The 16158-nt window shown below is 44.6% G+C and overlaps 1 protein-coding gene across 2 annotated transcripts in view; it reads left to right on the top strand.

Moving 5' to 3' along the window:
* Nucleotides 1-16158, top strand: part of EFCAB6 (EF-hand calcium binding domain 6) — a 104735-nt gene that overhangs the window by 79067 nt on the left and 9510 nt on the right. For both annotated transcript variants that reach the window (XM_081005413.1, XM_081005412.1), the window contains exons 24-26: nt 1494-1692; nt 3916-4104; nt 13874-14077. In XM_081005413.1, the coding sequence (XP_080861539.1) occupies nt 1494-1692; nt 3916-4104; nt 13874-14077 (592 nt within the window). The remainder of the gene's footprint in view (nt 1-1493; nt 1693-3915; nt 4105-13873; nt 14078-16158) is intronic.

Below are 16158 nucleotides of genomic sequence, written 5' to 3'. Positions count from 1 at the left end.
TGGTGTCATCTGCAAATTTGTTGAGCATCCCCTCAGTTCCTTCAACCAAGTCATTTATAAAGACATGGAACAACAACAGGCCTAGGGCAGAATCCTACAGCACCCACCTGTCAAATTTTTCCAGGATTATTAGTATTAGTATCAATTAAATTTTTATACTGCGCTATACCCACAGGATGACAATGAACCATTAGTGAGTACTCTTTGGGGCTGGGGCTGGGGCAACAGATCTTGCTGTTAGGTCACTTTGGGGATTGCAGACTCGATTCTTTGTTCTTCACTTCTCAAAATGGCCCTTGCAGAAAAACCGTTGCTATGCAGGGCTTGATGAGGTATCATTTGGTATGTTTATGATCAATGACTACAAATGGGTTTATTGATCCTTAGAGCTACAGGACAAAAACAGATGTCAATTTAATTATACGATGTTTTAAATGAATAAACAAATAGCAATTTTAAAATTAATTTTTCATTAATATTAATTTAAAGTTTGTAGGGATATCATCTACATCCTAAATATAAAAAATGCAGTTTAAATCTATGAGATTAATATGATAAAATGACAAAACGTTTCATCAATGGGTTAAAAAATATTACAGCCAAGCACTCATATTTCCATTACAGTGCTAAACAAATCCCAAACTTGAAGAAGGTAAAAAATAGCTTTGATATAAATTCACACTTCAGGGGTGAGTTGGAGGGAGATGTTCTATCTGACCTTCCAGTTGAGAGTGAAAGGACACCCCTGTATCTCAAATCTTGTTTGGGTTGTCTTCCATCTCTTTTAATTGAGTCCTTTGTGCCATTTGCCAAACTTTATTTATCTCATCTCTTCTTGATAATGCTTTATCATTTTTCACTTTTTTTTTTTACTGTGAAGGATGAGAGCTGATACTCTCATACTGATTGTAGTGCTGAAAGGCTTTCTTATTTGGTCCGGCTTTCAACGACTCATGTAGGGGAAAGGCTGTAGCTCAGTGGAGACCCTGGTTCAGTCCCCAGGTGGGGCTTGGTGGGAGAGACCCCTGTGTGAAATCCTGAATAATTGCTGCCCATCATCTCTGACCACGGGTCCTGCTAGCTGGGAACTCAAGGTTGAGAAAGGCCGCTGTGGACAATTCCGAGTTAGATGCACCAATAGTGTAAAGTAGATTCCTATGTTCCTAAGTCAAGCAGCCAGGAATTTGCTGGAATTTTGCGACTCACGTTTTGACACCCCCCCTCCCCTCAACACAGTATTTCAGGATACACAAGACAAGAATCCAAATAACTAATAATCAGTTTAAATATATGTGGATTGAGAATTGTTATTGCATTGTGTAGCTGAGCTCCAAAATAGTGAAAATCCTCACTGGCCGATTTAATACTAACCACGTAGCAATTCTAGAGTGATATAAAGCCCTATAATGGAGTGATTAGTTGCAGCAGCTCTAGTAGCAATGCTTGAGAAATGCAAAACAAATATTCAATCTTCTGTTTCTTTTTTCCCTTAGTTTAGGGATTAGCATACAGGACAACAAGCTCTCGTATTTTGATTTTATAAGAGTAATTGATGACCGCGCAGCTTTCAAACGACGGAAAAGGCCTACAGTTCCACCTGTGCCACCCATCAGTTTTGTGCAGCTCAGCATAGATGAAGCCATGGCAAAAATAAAACAGATAGTTACCTCTTCCTCTGATTTGTTGTACAAGGTAGGTGCCATGCAGTCGTCATGATTTAGTAGCAAAACGCCCATCGCTATGACAAGGAGAGGGAAGGGAATGTTGGGGGCCCCGTCTTTGAACTCGAGGACAAAGAGGATGTGGAAGACTGGGAGCAGGAGTCAGGCAAACAGGGGGCCCTAAAAATACCCACAGTGCTGCCAACACCTGCTTTGCCTGTGGAAATTGCTCTGCCCCTGCTTTTTGGGCTCTGAAAATGGCTCCCTGTGGAAACCCTTTGCAGTGTAGAAAGCCTTTCAAAAATGGAGAAGGAAAATACGTACTTCATTTTAGCAGGGGTTTCATGCAAGCCGCTTCCCAAACCAGGACGTGGTTTTCATGGAATCTTGCTCAGCTGAGCAGGAATTAACCAGCAGATTGCGGGGGGAGGGGGGGAAGAATTAAACATTGCTGCTTTGGCTGTACACCCCTGTTCTCTGCTGGGAACAGGTGGCTGCAGCCCTCACAGGTGTTATCAGATGATGTTATGGGCCAGCTTGGACCCCCTGGCAGACTAAGACGGCCTGCAAGCCATAGTAGGTACACAACCTTATCAGCCATGGCCCAAGAGACAGTGCTTCAAATACAGTGGTACCTCAGGTTAAGAACTTAATTCGTTCTGGAGGTCCATTCTTAACCTGAAACTGTTCTTAACCTGAAGCACCACTTTAGCTAATGGGGCTCCCACTGCCGCCGCTGCACGATTTCTGTTCTCATCCTGAAGCAAAGTTCTTAACCCGAGGTACTATTTCTGGGTTAGCAAAGTCTGTAACCTGAAGTGTCTGTAACCCGAGGTACCACTGTAGTGTTTTGACAGTCCTGCTTGTCAGTTGAGCTACATCAACATATCATCACTATGCTAGAGTGGGTACAAAACGACTGACACCTTTTTCATATGTGATGTGAGTGCTTCCATTTTTAGGATTTTAGGGAAATATTGAAGATTGCTTCTCGGTCATGTAATCTGCAATCCATCGCTTGCATTGCTGTCTTATCTTCCCCAATGACCAAAACATCTTGCCTTGCAAGGATTTCGTATTTCTCCTGATTGGCCTTGCACAGGGGTCAGCAAACTTTTTCAGCAGGGAGCCAGTCCACTGTCCCTCAGACCTTGTGGGGGGCCAGACTATATTTTTTGGGGGGTGGGGAATGAACAAATTCCTATGCCCCACAAATAACCCAGAGATGCATTTTAAATAAAAGGGCACATTCTAGTCATGTAAAAACATGCTGATTCCTGGACTTGGAAGGCGATTAGGCCGGATCCGGCCCCCAGGCCTTAGTTTGCCTACACAAGGTCTTGCATGAGGAGATAGGACAGCACTGGAGATACCAAATCCATTGTTTTTAATTGGGGCTGACTTTACAAAGTGTGGTAGCTGGTGCTTCCTTCCACAACTCTCTGGGGGGAGCCCTGAGTCGGTGGATGGGGGCTACTGTCGTGCTTGAATTATCTGATAGACATGATCATGCCATGGATGTACTAGACTTGTACTTGCTTATTGGTAAACAATAAAAATGAGGGGCCCTTTATCATCTTCCTTTTACTTTATTGTAATATGTCTGAATTGCTTGATATTGTAAGCCACTGTGTTACTGTTTGAATAGGGTCTGACTTCTATAAATAAATAGTAAGGCATCCCAAGTGGGCTGAACTTGCAGCTGATTCAGATGTTACACTTATCTGTGTACTTTTCAGACGTGTAAGAGACTTGCGTGTGTTTGCAAATCCTGGCCTGGCAGCCAGGCTTGACTGCAGCTCCTCTTCCGTGGGACATGAGGCTGCTCACCTGCTTTCACCACCCAATTACATTTGGAAGGGATAGGTCCCACTGCTTGACAGGCTGACACTCCTCAGATCTTTTCTCATCCCGGCTAAGCTCTCCTGCTATCTTTAAACACCCCAGGTTCTCTGGTTGCCTCTGGTTGCTATGGAGGCCTGTTGTAAACAGCCTTCCCACCTGACACTCTAGATAATGAGTCCTGCCAGAAGAGAATAAGCTATTGAAACAGCTCAGCTTAAAAAATGGTTGAGCAAGGATTCCTTGGGAAGCTCTTAGCGGAGTTTTGTATGCAGAATACTTGAGGCGGCGAGTGGGATGTGCGTTGCCTATGCATTTATTTCCACAGCTCAGTAATAGCTCTACTAGAGAGAAATGACTTCTTTCCAAATGCCGGCTATTTGGAGTTACTTTGCTTCTCTGCTATTTGCAGGCCTTTTCTGCTTTTGACAAGGACCGCACGGGAGCAGTTTCTGCCTTGGATTTCCGGCAGGTGCTCCACCACTTCTGCTTCACGCTTTCCGACAAACAGTTCAACCACCTCATCAAACTGCAGCGGCTTCGTGGAGAGCACTCCATAGACTGGAAATATTTTCTGCAAAAATTCAACAACTTCTCTGGGGTAAGAATGGGCACAAGACCCTTGTGCATCAGAATGAGCTCGTGCTGGTTGGGAAAGATTGGGCAGAAACCGGGGTGGTCAGAAGCTGGTCCAGAAAACAATAATACATGGCCTTTTCTTCCGTGTGCTCAGGGTACATTATAGAGGGCTTGTCCCCTTTTGTGCTGACAACCCCACCCTCCCTGAAATAGCTTAGTCTGAGAAATGAGCTGCTGGCTCATGGTCAACAGGAACTTGATCACAGGTCTATCCAGTCCCAAGACCAGCACTTAACCTCATTTACTCTCCAGGATAGGAAAATGGCTCTTTCAGTCCCTCCTCCTTGCTGCAAACTCATCAGCAGAACCTCCTTCTTCCAGCACAGCTCAGCTGCAAACTTGCAGGCAAATGAGAGGGGACTGCTTACTTGCAGAAGAGGAGAAAGAGCCTCAATTTCTCTCTGCACTGGGGAAGAGTGAGCTTAATGGTCTTCTCCTTGTGTTGCGCAGCAGGTGGAAGAAAGTAGATAATGTTCCTAATGGAGAGGTTGGAGTTTGGGCTCAGCGTTATGTGGGGCCAGATGAGAAGCGCCCCCCCCCCCCGCTAAGTCAGGTTAGGCCCTTCATGCCCCTGCCTCTCCCTGTCCCATTGCTATTACAAGTCGTTATTATTTCACAGGTCAGAATGCCTTTGTGACACGGGCAAATAGGTAAAGTGTAATTTGCAAGCCAAAATTAGCATTCTTTCTCTGCAGTACCCCAGCCCTCATCTTAACTTGTACCTCAACCTACTTGAAGCACATTCACAGGTAGGCATGTGCCTCAGTGAACATGGGAACATGAATCCAAGACATTGCACCTTTAGTGTAGATAATTTCATAAATTAGGTTTTCCTGACGTAAAATCCATGAACAGTGTAGATTTCCTGGTGAGAAATGAGCTGGTCTTGTCTGGAGTCCTAAGTATGAATTCAGTGGGACTTCAGTGGGAATTCAGTGGGACTTACTTGTTAACAAGTAAGTGTTCATGGAATCATATCCTTAAGCTACAATGTGCTAGGAGTTTGTCTTTTGGGATTTCAAATTGTAGAAACAGGCTGGAAGATAGAAACAATTAGATAAAAAAGAAAGCCACATTCTTGTAGCGTGTGACCATTTTATTATTTGGAGCATCAATTCAATTTTTTTCCAGACTAGGGACAAAAAACGTAATACCATAGAATAACTTCAAGTGACTCACAAAAAGTTGCTGTAGGAAAATGTAAATACGCCAGCATGGGCTTTTATGATAGGCATATTGATAAAGACTAATGGCATCCTACCTAAGGAGAAGGACAGTATAAGAAGTATCATTTGCTTTGTCTCCGATGCAGAAATCGTTACTTGCAACAATTTGTGTGTGTGTGTGTGTGTGTGTGTGAGAGAGAGAGAGAGAGAGAGAGAGAGAGCGAGAGAGAGAGAGAGCACGCACACAAATGGGATAGTGGGTGCCAAAATGAGCACATCATCTGTAGCATATAGTATAAATGAGTGTTTTGTTAAACACCTGAAATTCATTCTCTCTGTGCATTCCATTCTGGATTTGGCAACACAGTCCATACCACGAATGTTCCTTACTGGGTCAGGACTAAACTGTTTCCAACCTGGGCTCCCATTCAAAAGAATCCTAAAATTACAATTTTGGAAGGGACCCCAAGGGTCATCTGATGCAACCCCCTGCGATGCAGGAATTTCCACTAAAGCATCCAAGATGGAGGTTTTTAAGCAGAGGTTGGATGGCCATCTAAGAAGAGAGAGTCCACCACCTCCTGAGAGAGCCCCTTTCACCATCAAACAGCTCTTCCCATCAGAAGTTTCTTCCTCATGCTTAATCGGAATCTCCTTTCTTGTGACTTGAAGCCATTGGTTCAGGTCGGAGCCTCTGGAGGTTTGCCCACGCTTGTTGTATCTCTTCTTATCACTTGAGGAGTGGAAGCTGACTGTGTGTACTGCCTTCATTGAAAAGCACTGCATTTGAGATTATAGGAGGTAGTATTAAAGTTCTCTGTGGAACTAGGGGGGTTCTGATGGAACATGAGGGAGGTTGTGGGGCAGTGAAGGCTGGTCAAACCTCCTCTGCCAATGCACAAAGTGCATCCAGGCAGTTTCTGGAGAGGCACTAGTTATGTACCAATGGACTCACAAAGATCTGTTTTACTGATTGGACCTGGGAACGCCCTTACACAGAAGCATTCTGCACACAAGCATGAGTTTGTGCACAGAGCCCCTTCACACACCTGCCAAATGGTGGGAGGTGGGTGGGAGGCTTGGTTTAGCCAAAGCAACCCTGCAAGCCCCCTCTTCTGTGATGCCCCATTCATACATGCAACCCATCACTTGATATTGCAGTCATCAAGTGAAAAATGTCTGTATGTGAACCTGCCCATCCCCTTTCCAGGTGTATATGAAGAGGAGTGTTTGCCAAATCATCTTTCACCTTCTAAATTAATAAGACACATTAAGTGCTGCAATAGGCAAAGTTCATATTGTGGGAGGGAAATATCTCCTTTAACACGGTGCTTTTTGATTGCAGGTTTGAGCACAATTTCATCCCTAGTTACACGAACAATTAACCATATGCAGGCTAAAATTCAGGCATCCCTTCAGAATTCTTCACCTAAGGGGAGTCTTAAGTTTTCCCACCTTGGATACCACATTTGATCAGGAGTCTCAAGAGCACTTTCTGTACTGGTGAAAGCAAAACTAATAAAAACCTCTATCATACCTTTAGAAATCAACTGTTGTTTTATCTGTGAAATATGATATCTGAAGTGGTAATAGGACATTGTGTAAAACAGAATACAGGAATTTCAGGGCAATATCCAGGGAAAAGGTGAAGCTGGAACACTTCTTCCTTACATGCTTGTTTTCTGTGTGCAGAGATGTGAGGGTTTTTCAAGGCTCAAGCTCGCACTTGATCCCAAACCTAGGGGGAAAGCTATAGCAAACCTCTGCAGGGATAGGGGTCAGTCCCTTGTGGCAATAGATACCTCGTGGGTATTTTCCTACTGATAAGCCTAGTGATGCCCTTGTCAATCGTGACTAGCACCAAGATGCCCTCTTCTATTTATGGTTTTCCAAAGATCTGGAGTCACTTTTATCTGCTCTGTCTAGGGCACAACATTGAGAACAGAATTCGTTTTGGTAACTCCTGATGCTCCTTCTTGTGAGTTCCAGATCTCAGTTTGTGCCACAGCCTGAGGACATATTCAAGCTTCTCAAAGAGGGTAGACCTATTATTGCATGTGCTGTGGACCCAATCCCCGCCATTGCTGAGTAGACCAGAGCTAATTTGCTGAGTAGAATCATAGAGTTGGAAGGGACCCTGAGGATCATCTAGTCCAACCCTCTCCAATCAGGAATATGTAGCTGTCCCACACAGGGATCGAACCTGCAACCTTGGTGTTTTCAGCACCATACTCTAACCAACTGAGCTATCCAGTAGAGGCAGTGAATGCTCTTTAAGAAAGTGTGGTACTAGCAGCTCTTAAGGAAGCTTCATAGCCTGACCCAACTTATTTCGTAACTCTCATTCTATGTCAAAGTTGTCATGATAACCCAACTCCAATATATTCTTGGATTATTTAGATCCATTCTAATCTGGCTTCTGGCCTCATTTTGAGACCAAGAGTGCCCTGATGGTGTGGTCAACTCCTCAGATTAAAAAAGGTTAGTCACACTTCTCCTAGATTTTTAGCAACTGTACCTTTTCCTTGAGAAACAAAAACTGGCCACATTCATTTATGCCCTGTTTATTTTCATACTGAAATATGTTCTACATGGGGTTGCCTTTGAAGAGAGTTTACAAAATTGACCCAAAATGCTTAGTGGATCTAGCAGCCTGGAGCATAGAACTCTGTTTTTGTGTCATCTGCACTGGTTACCAAAGTGCTGGAAATGAGTCTCCAAACATTAGTTTTAAGTTCTAAACAGCCCAGAACCAGAGCTTCTTAAGAATTGCCTCCACTCCCATGAATCTGCCTCACCCCTGAGATAATCTACTGAGGTCCTGCTTGGTGTCCCCCTCCACTGCCTGAGGTGTAGCAGCCACGCATGAGGGACATGGCCTTTTTGTGGGAGACCCTACCCCAGGAATGACTGGCCTCATCCTAGCTCATGTTTCAGCCTGCAACAAGACATTTCAGCAGGTTTTTAAAGGTACAGTGTTATAAAACACTCCACTTTCAGTCGGGGGGGGGGGGGAGTGCTACTGCTTACCTAGTAAAAATGGCAACAGCCCCACACAAGAGGAATCAGCAGTCTTTGAGAATCCCCAACATATGCAAAAACATGAAAAGCTCTAGAGAGAAACAAAAGAGGATTTTAAAAGCTTAAAAAAAAAAAAACTGGAAGAAATGGACTGTTTGTGCATGCCTGACTTTGCTCTGAAATGGTTGTCCTGGGCTTGTATGAGGGTGTGGAAGAAAGTATTGGCCAGTTGGCTTGCTGTTCCATTTCTAGAACGTTGTTTCTGTTCTAGCACTCAGAAAAGGATGAAAGAGGGTTTAGCTGCACCCAGAGCCCTGCTCATTATGGCTTAGCCAGGCTTTGGCAAGTGCCCAGCAGTTCTCTTCATCCTCACCCATTCCTGCCTCACTCCCTATTCAGACGGAAGGCAGAGACAGCCCCCTTCTCCTTGCTGCCAAAGGTCTGAGCATCTTGCAAGGCGAGCAGGAACATGCCCTGCTTGGTCTGGTGGGGGGAGCCTTGGCCCCAGTCCAACAGCTCCCCTGCCTTTGGCAGATGGGAAAAGCCAGCCATACAGTGACCTGCCTAACCTGCTCACCTGTCAGTCCACTTGTTCACTCTTGCCCTTCCAATGTCCTCCGTCCTTCCCACTCTTCCTTGTACCTGATCATTTGCCTGCCCATTCATGCTGGGCAAACCCCTTTCCCCAGGCACATGCAGAAACAGTATTTTATGATGGAGCCCCATTAATCTGATAGATGGCTTTTCGATTCCCCACTTTGATGGTGATTGGTGTTGTTTTTAATCTGTTTTATCTATTGTTTTCAATTTTGTCTTTCTGTTTGAATAAATATACTGTATGCCCCTGGTAAATGCATTTCATGTATGTCCATCTCGTCATTGCCTGTTTCACCCCTGTTAGGGCCTTAGGATTTATCCTTGGAGTTGGCAACAGAATGCTGACTGTTACAGGACTCGTCTTTTGTAGATACTTGACTATTTTAGGTTTAACATATAAATTAATGTAGTATGCTGCTTATTCGAGCATATTACAAAAACCTGATTATTATACATTACACAAAACCTGATCGCTGAGGTATAGGTGGAAACACGTAGCAAAAGTCTCCAGCTCTGATCATTAAAGTATGGAAAATTTACTGAACTAGTAAAGTTGAAGCCTGTGAAGAGATGGGAAATAAATGGCACCTCATAAATAAAAATGCAATTCTCAACTGCAAAAGTGAATAATTAGCATACCCCAGAACCATGCAAGTTTAAAATCCATTTTATGCTTGGAAATAGTTAAATGCATTGAAACTAAGGACGCTTCAGAAGGTCCCCGCTCCCCTCCCCCTTACACTTAATTCATCACTAGGGTCTTTTGACGATGCTGATGTATGCAAATGAGACTTACATTCTGAATAATTCTATATAGTTCTGATTTAAATGAGATGAGCAAATTGTCAGCTGAATCACAGTTTTTGTTTCTGTTTATCAAGGTCCATAACTGCACTAGTGTATACATTTGATTTTTAATAAAGCTAGGGTTTTTTCCTCCTTTTTCTTTTCCCTTGACAGTTATTTCTATTTGAATGAGGGTTTTCAAATGCGGGTTAAGTTAGTGGGAAGCCAAATTAGTGTTGTGTGTTTTCTTCCTTTCCTAATGCTATCTCTGCAAAGCCTTCCAGAAGGCAGAGACTATCAAGTAGAGTTGACTTGAGAGAGTCTTTTTACTGTCAGTTTTACTTCTGTAACTGTCTCAAGTATTTCTGGCGTGGTCTGAATGGCTCCCTCAAAAATGTGACAAGTTTTCTTCCAAATCCTGGACATAGTGGGTTGCATCCAACCATAGTAGACCCATTAAAATTAATGGACCCAAGCTGGTCTGTGCCATTGTTTTCAGTGGGTTTACTCCAAGTAGGACTAACGCTAGATACAACTTATTAAGACAGGGAAGGGTAGCCTGCTACCTAAGGCCCAGCCTAATTTCATGCAGCCCTTGGCCTAATTTCATGAATGTTGTAAGTAGAGGGACACAGGAGAAAAGGGGACTGGTCAACTACTTTTGGCTCGAAGCCCACCTATCATTCATTTATGGTCCCCTGCCCAGATTACCTCTGAAGGAGTCTGTCAACAGGAAAAAAATATGCACACATTTATGAGGGGGAAATGTGAGAAAGCCTACAAAAGACTATTCTGTAGCACTGTGTCAAAAACTGTCCTCCAATTTCTTGAAAGATTTCTTCCACTTCAGGTTTTCTGCCTCATTCACTTGTGAATTGCTTTAGAATTTTGGTAGGTGTTGGTTTAAATATACCTTATCCCTGTGAGATTACCAAGGGTATGTCTCTGTTTCTCAGCTTTCTGCAGCCTTTCTGACTGCCGTGATCTGAAAAAGATCCATGAGAGGTGTTACCCCCTAACATCTTTCCGGGCTTTAATGGTTGTGTGGCACGCCAGAGAGTCTGGCTAGCAAGTGCTTAAGATCTGTGCATATTCTCTTTAAGGGAAAGTCCTTCCTTTAACTAAGCAATAATTCTACACTGATTTATTTGTAAGGTGAAGGGCTTCACTTGTGAAACTGCCACAGAGAACAGCATCGGACACTTGCTAGGCAGCCTCTTTGCCTCCTCACACTAACAGGAAGGTCCAGCCAAGGAGATCTTTGGTTTGTTTCAGAAAGCACAGGCTCTCAGGAAGGCTGCAAAATGCAGGTCATTGAAGAGATTATTTGCCTATTGAAAGAACTCTCACAAAACTCCTCAGCCGCTGTGAAAGTCAGGTAAGTGCAACAGCAAAACCCACCCACAACCCACCCAGGATCATTTCACTGAAATTTCTTCTCCCCTTTGATAATTTTTTAATGCAGTTTCTTATTAATTGATGGAGTGTGGAAATACAGAAGAATTTTTCTGCACAGGGTTAATACACAGTGCCCTGATTCTAGCGTAGAGGTTTAGGGAAACTTTTCAGTAGCTAAGCTTTGCCTGCCTGTCCAAAGTCAGTGGATTTCTCGGTCCAAATGAAGAAGACAGGCAGAGAGGCCTTTAAACAATAACAACAAACAACAAACCTCCAGGTCTTTTTATACACAAAGGCTCTTTCCTTGCTTTGCCCTGTATGCCAACAGGACCTGCACTGAATGGCTTCCTGGAAACTCTGCCGGGGGGGGGGGCTGTTTAAAACTAGCTGGCAGAACGTTGACTCTTCAAGGTTCCAGGACAGTTGAACCGGACAGTTGCTGAGTTGCTATAACTCAGTGCCACTAGAGAGGTACAGTCTGGTTCGGAGGAAAAGGGTTTTAAGCGGCAAAATCAGCTGCAGCATTTTGGAAGGAAGAACTCTGGGGCACCTTTGCCTAAAAGGGTCTCCTAACTGCCTGCGACGGTCTGAGAGGCAGAGGCAAGAGGGGTTGTGTAAGCTAAAAGAAAAGGCCAGCTCTCCTTGTGACACAATCCTAAGTGATTGTGGGTTGTGCTGCATGTGGAGTTTGGCACGGCCTGCTGCCTCCTACCCAATTAAGGCCTCGTTAAGGAAGGACTGTGATGTTAGCCTTCTCAGAGATGGGGCCCTTAGTTTCTCTAGGCCAGGGGGTCAGCAAGGTTTACCTCGCCTGGGCTAGTTAACTCCAGTGGAGATCACTCCGTGGGCTGGATCGTGTGCGCGCCCACAATTTCCGGCATCTGCGTCTGCGCAGACGTGATTTCTGGCACCACAAGGGTGAAGTTTGCTTCCCATTCAAATTACGGTAAAGTTGGGTAGGAGGACATGCTTCTGCTACTGAGAGCCAGTGTGGTGTAGTGGTTAAGAGCGGTAGTCTCGTAATCTGGGGAACCGGGTTCGCGTCTCCGCTCCTCCACATGCAGCTGCTGGGTGACCTTGGGCCAGTCACACTTCTGTGAAGTCTCTCAGCCCCACTCACCTCACAGAGTGTTTGTTGTGGGGGAGGAAGGAAAAGGAGAATGTTAGCCGCTTTGAGACTCCTGAAGGGGAGTGAAAGGCGGGATATCAAATCCAAACTCTTCTTCTTCTTCTTCAAGTCCCCGTGCCACGCTGCACCGGTTTAGCACAGCATGCAGGGACTCGCTGAGCGGGCGGCTCGGTTCAGGGGCAGCTCGTGGGCCGGTTAAATGACCCCTGTGGGTTCTTGTGGCTCATGGGCCTTAGGTTGCTGACCCCTGCTCTAGGGGTCCCGCACCGCAGGCCTCCAGTGTTTGCTTAAGAGAGGTCACACCAGAGGTTTTGTGGCCATCGTTGCAGAGGAGACTGAACTCCTGGAAGGAAATTTGTGTAGAACCTTCTGGAAGAGACCTGTTTTAAAAAGATGGTGCAAAAGGCAACACTGATCAGGAAGCCCAGACTCCACTTATCAGGGAACACCAACAAAAGAAGTCCCCCTGCTTATAGTTGGGGCTTCAGTGCATATTTGGATCACTGAGGTCCACTATTGCTCAAAAAGGTACATGGTGACGTGAGGGACCTTGTTGCATCCTTCATGTGGATTTCACAGTGTACGGGTGCTGGTCCTCTTTTTTGCACAGATACGATGCAGACCTAGCGTGCCAAAAGTCCCATTAAAAAAATCAAAATGTTAGTACCCTAAGTTCGAATCAGTTACAGGACCAGACTTCAGAAATTCATATATATTTATCTAGATTTCATGTTTCCTGGTATGTTTGTTTTTTAATTGAGGAGGACTACCATCCTGCTGAACCTTCTGTTATCCTCATTTCCCCCAAAAGTTCCAGCAAGAATCCTGGTACTAAATGGCTATCACATATACTAAAAGAGCAAGAATTCTACAGCAAACACTTTCGCTGCTCCTTGGACTTTGGTAGTATGGGTCTTTAGCGCCTTTCCAAAATCTGTAGAGTCTTTATCCACCACTGAAATGAATGCTAACTAATATATACCTGCATCAGTCAGATTCAGTCCTCCTTGCCTTTGGCTTTCACTTCCTTCCTCCTGCTGTCTATATCCTAGCCTAAAGATCAAGCTTGCATGTTCTTCCAGGCAAGAAACTGTATGTTGCTTATGAAACCCTATGAAACACAGTGTTAGGCACATAGTGCTATAGTGATAAAACAATGACATATGGATGAATAGTTAATTAAGAAATCCTCAAATGTATCTTGTCTATGACCCATTCACACACACATACCTCTACCAGTGGACCCAGAAACTCACAATACTGTGCCATCTGTGTGAATGCCAGGTGTGAGATGGGCAGGATGAGTCAGGTGTGGGTTTATCAGCTAATCACTCTGCTGTTTACCTTGCTCCTTGTATTAACCAAGTGATATTTTTCTTTAAAGGCCTGGGTCAAGCAATGTCCTTGGCTTTAGGCTGCAGCTATTTAATAGAGGGTTTTACATTTTTCTTAACCCGACTGCTTGTCATTTCCTGCAGCACTTGTTAAATACCGTTAAGTCAATTTCATTGGTTCAGAAAACTGAAGGTGACCTTTTCTACACACCTCTTGGCATGACTTCCTAAATGTTATCTTTTGTATATTATCAGTAGATCTGTTTGTGATTCCCCCTCCCCCATGTATGTTCCACTTAGACTGAGAGACAGCATAGGAAATTTGCTTGCCGAGATCTGTCCAATCAAGAGGTCTTTGCCCGTATTCAAGAAGTAATAGGCACTCGCTATCAAACCCTTGAAGGGGAGTTTAAAAACGCAGATCGCACAAGAGAAGGCACTGTCTCCAAAGAGGACTTCAGAGATATCTGCAACCGGTGGTTTTTCCTTTTGACCGATGAGCAGGTAAGAAAACTGGTGGGCAGGGACAGTATTTCTCAGAAGGCAAAAGCACACTTTTGTATACAAGAGGAATCTTTGGGAGGGGAGGGGGTGTCAGGAGAGCTGCAAGTTTACGGCTTGAGGATAAAGGTAAGCAGGACAGTAGGAGAGTGTATTTGCTGTGTCTTCTGTGGGTCTTTCCCTGGTCATTCTGTTCACCCTCCTTCTGGACCTGCAGTAATAAATAGGACTTAGCGTTGTCCCCAGAAAGCAGCTTAAACAGCTGAAACAAGTGGGAGATAATGTGTCTGTGTCGTTATCCTCTCACATGTTCAAGGACTGTTCCTCAAACTTTTGATGTAGCAGAAGCATGTCCTCTTACCCAGCTTTAATTTGAATGGGAAGCAAACTTCACCCTTGTATCCTGGACGTGTCTCCAGGCTAGTGAGTGCTGCAGCCTTGCCTTCAGATTGGAATTATAGCTGAGGCACAAGATGGCGCCTCCTCTGTGTAAAGCTCATGATGCCGTGTCTCTGCCTCAGGAATGGGGGGAAAGTGAAATCACAATGCCTGACGCAGAGATGTAGCACAGGGGCTGAATGGAAGGAGCTAAAGCCAGAGCACCAGGTCATACAGAGGTGCAATGGGCATCCTCTTCTGTGGGGAGCGGGAAAGGGGTCTTATTTAATCATTTGCTCCTTATGGCACATGAGTAGTTCTCAGATGGTGTGTTAGAGAACCCTAGAGCAGAGTTCAGAACTCCAACTGTATGCAGTTGTCTCCAGAGCAACATGGTCTCTGAGCACATGGGAACAGCTCCTATGCTCTTCTGAATAGCTGCCTCTCTGGGACCTGCCTCGGAAAAGCAATCTTTATATGGGCCTCATCTGACATCAAGGAAGCAGTGAAATGTTAATTGCAGTTAAGTTTCCGTGTAGCTCAGCTTGTAGCTTCATTTCAGCTGGATCGTAGATAGTTTTCCTTCCCTACTAAGCTGTTGATATTACACACATATCCCAAGCGGATGGCCTTCAACCGGCTGTTAAAATAGTCTCTGCTAACTTAGTGCACAAAGCACTTACAATATTTAATTGATGCTTGTAAAACATGTTGCTATCCTCTGATGGAGTACGGAGTGTGTTTTGTTTTCTATAATTTATAATATGGCAGAAACTTGGCCAGTGGGGGAAAGTTGAAAAGAAATTCGAAATGTAGGTCTGGCCTTTGAAGTTTAACGGCAACTTGCCACATGCATATCAAAGGCTTAGAGGTGATGAGCTTTCTTCAAGGTCTGATATCACTGTTTGTCAAAGAAGGTTTCTTAAAAAAAAAAAGGAAAAACAAAACTTTACAGTTTGTACATCTGAAACCTAGAACAAACAGTCTACCTTTCTACTGATTCTACATTTCTTAGGAATAAGACGCATTGATACTGGCACTTTATTTCCATGCATGCATTCCTGTTATGACAAGCAACTTGCATTGACTCAGTATCGAACATGTTCAGGTGGCAGAATCCCAGAGACATAAAAAAGGGGTAAGCTGCCCTCTTGCACCAGTTGTTGGACCCAACCCTGTCTCTGTTGCTGGTACAGCAGCATGCTCACTTGCACACAGCCTTCCTTTATTTGAAACAGTGGCCCTTAAATTAGGACAGAGATAGCTCAACATGGGGGACCTATGGATGACCCAAACACTTGGTCTGAAGGGCCGTTGGAGGGTCTCCACCTGCACACGATCCTGCACTCAGAGTAACAATCAGGGAAATGGCCATTTGCAGCACAGATTACATGCAAGATCAATGGTACAACCTGGGCCCAGCGCCAACACCTAGCACAGCTTCTTTCAGCACCAGGACCTTTAAGAAGTTCTAAAGGTTTTACTTAATGACACTAATTGCTGCATGTCCCACAGGTGCCAGGCAAATGTGTGGCAAGGGCACCACCTGCTTGTGGGCACCAGGTGGTGGTGGTCAGGCGGTGCTGGGCGCCTCTTAGTCGTGGCCTGGCCCTGACACAGGCATGCAGAATAAAGTGACGTTTCCAGGGATGCATGAGCCCTGGGTTGAAATTCTGCACTGCCTGATACTTTGCTTGGCCTTGCAT

The sequence above is a fragment of the Podarcis pityusensis genome, assembly GCF_964106645.2.
Source record: "Podarcis pityusensis genome assembly, chromosome: 5".
NCBI lineage: Eukaryota > Metazoa > Chordata > Lepidosauria > Squamata > Lacertidae > Podarcis > Podarcis pityusensis.
This window is presented reverse-complemented; position numbering and strand designations above follow the sequence as displayed.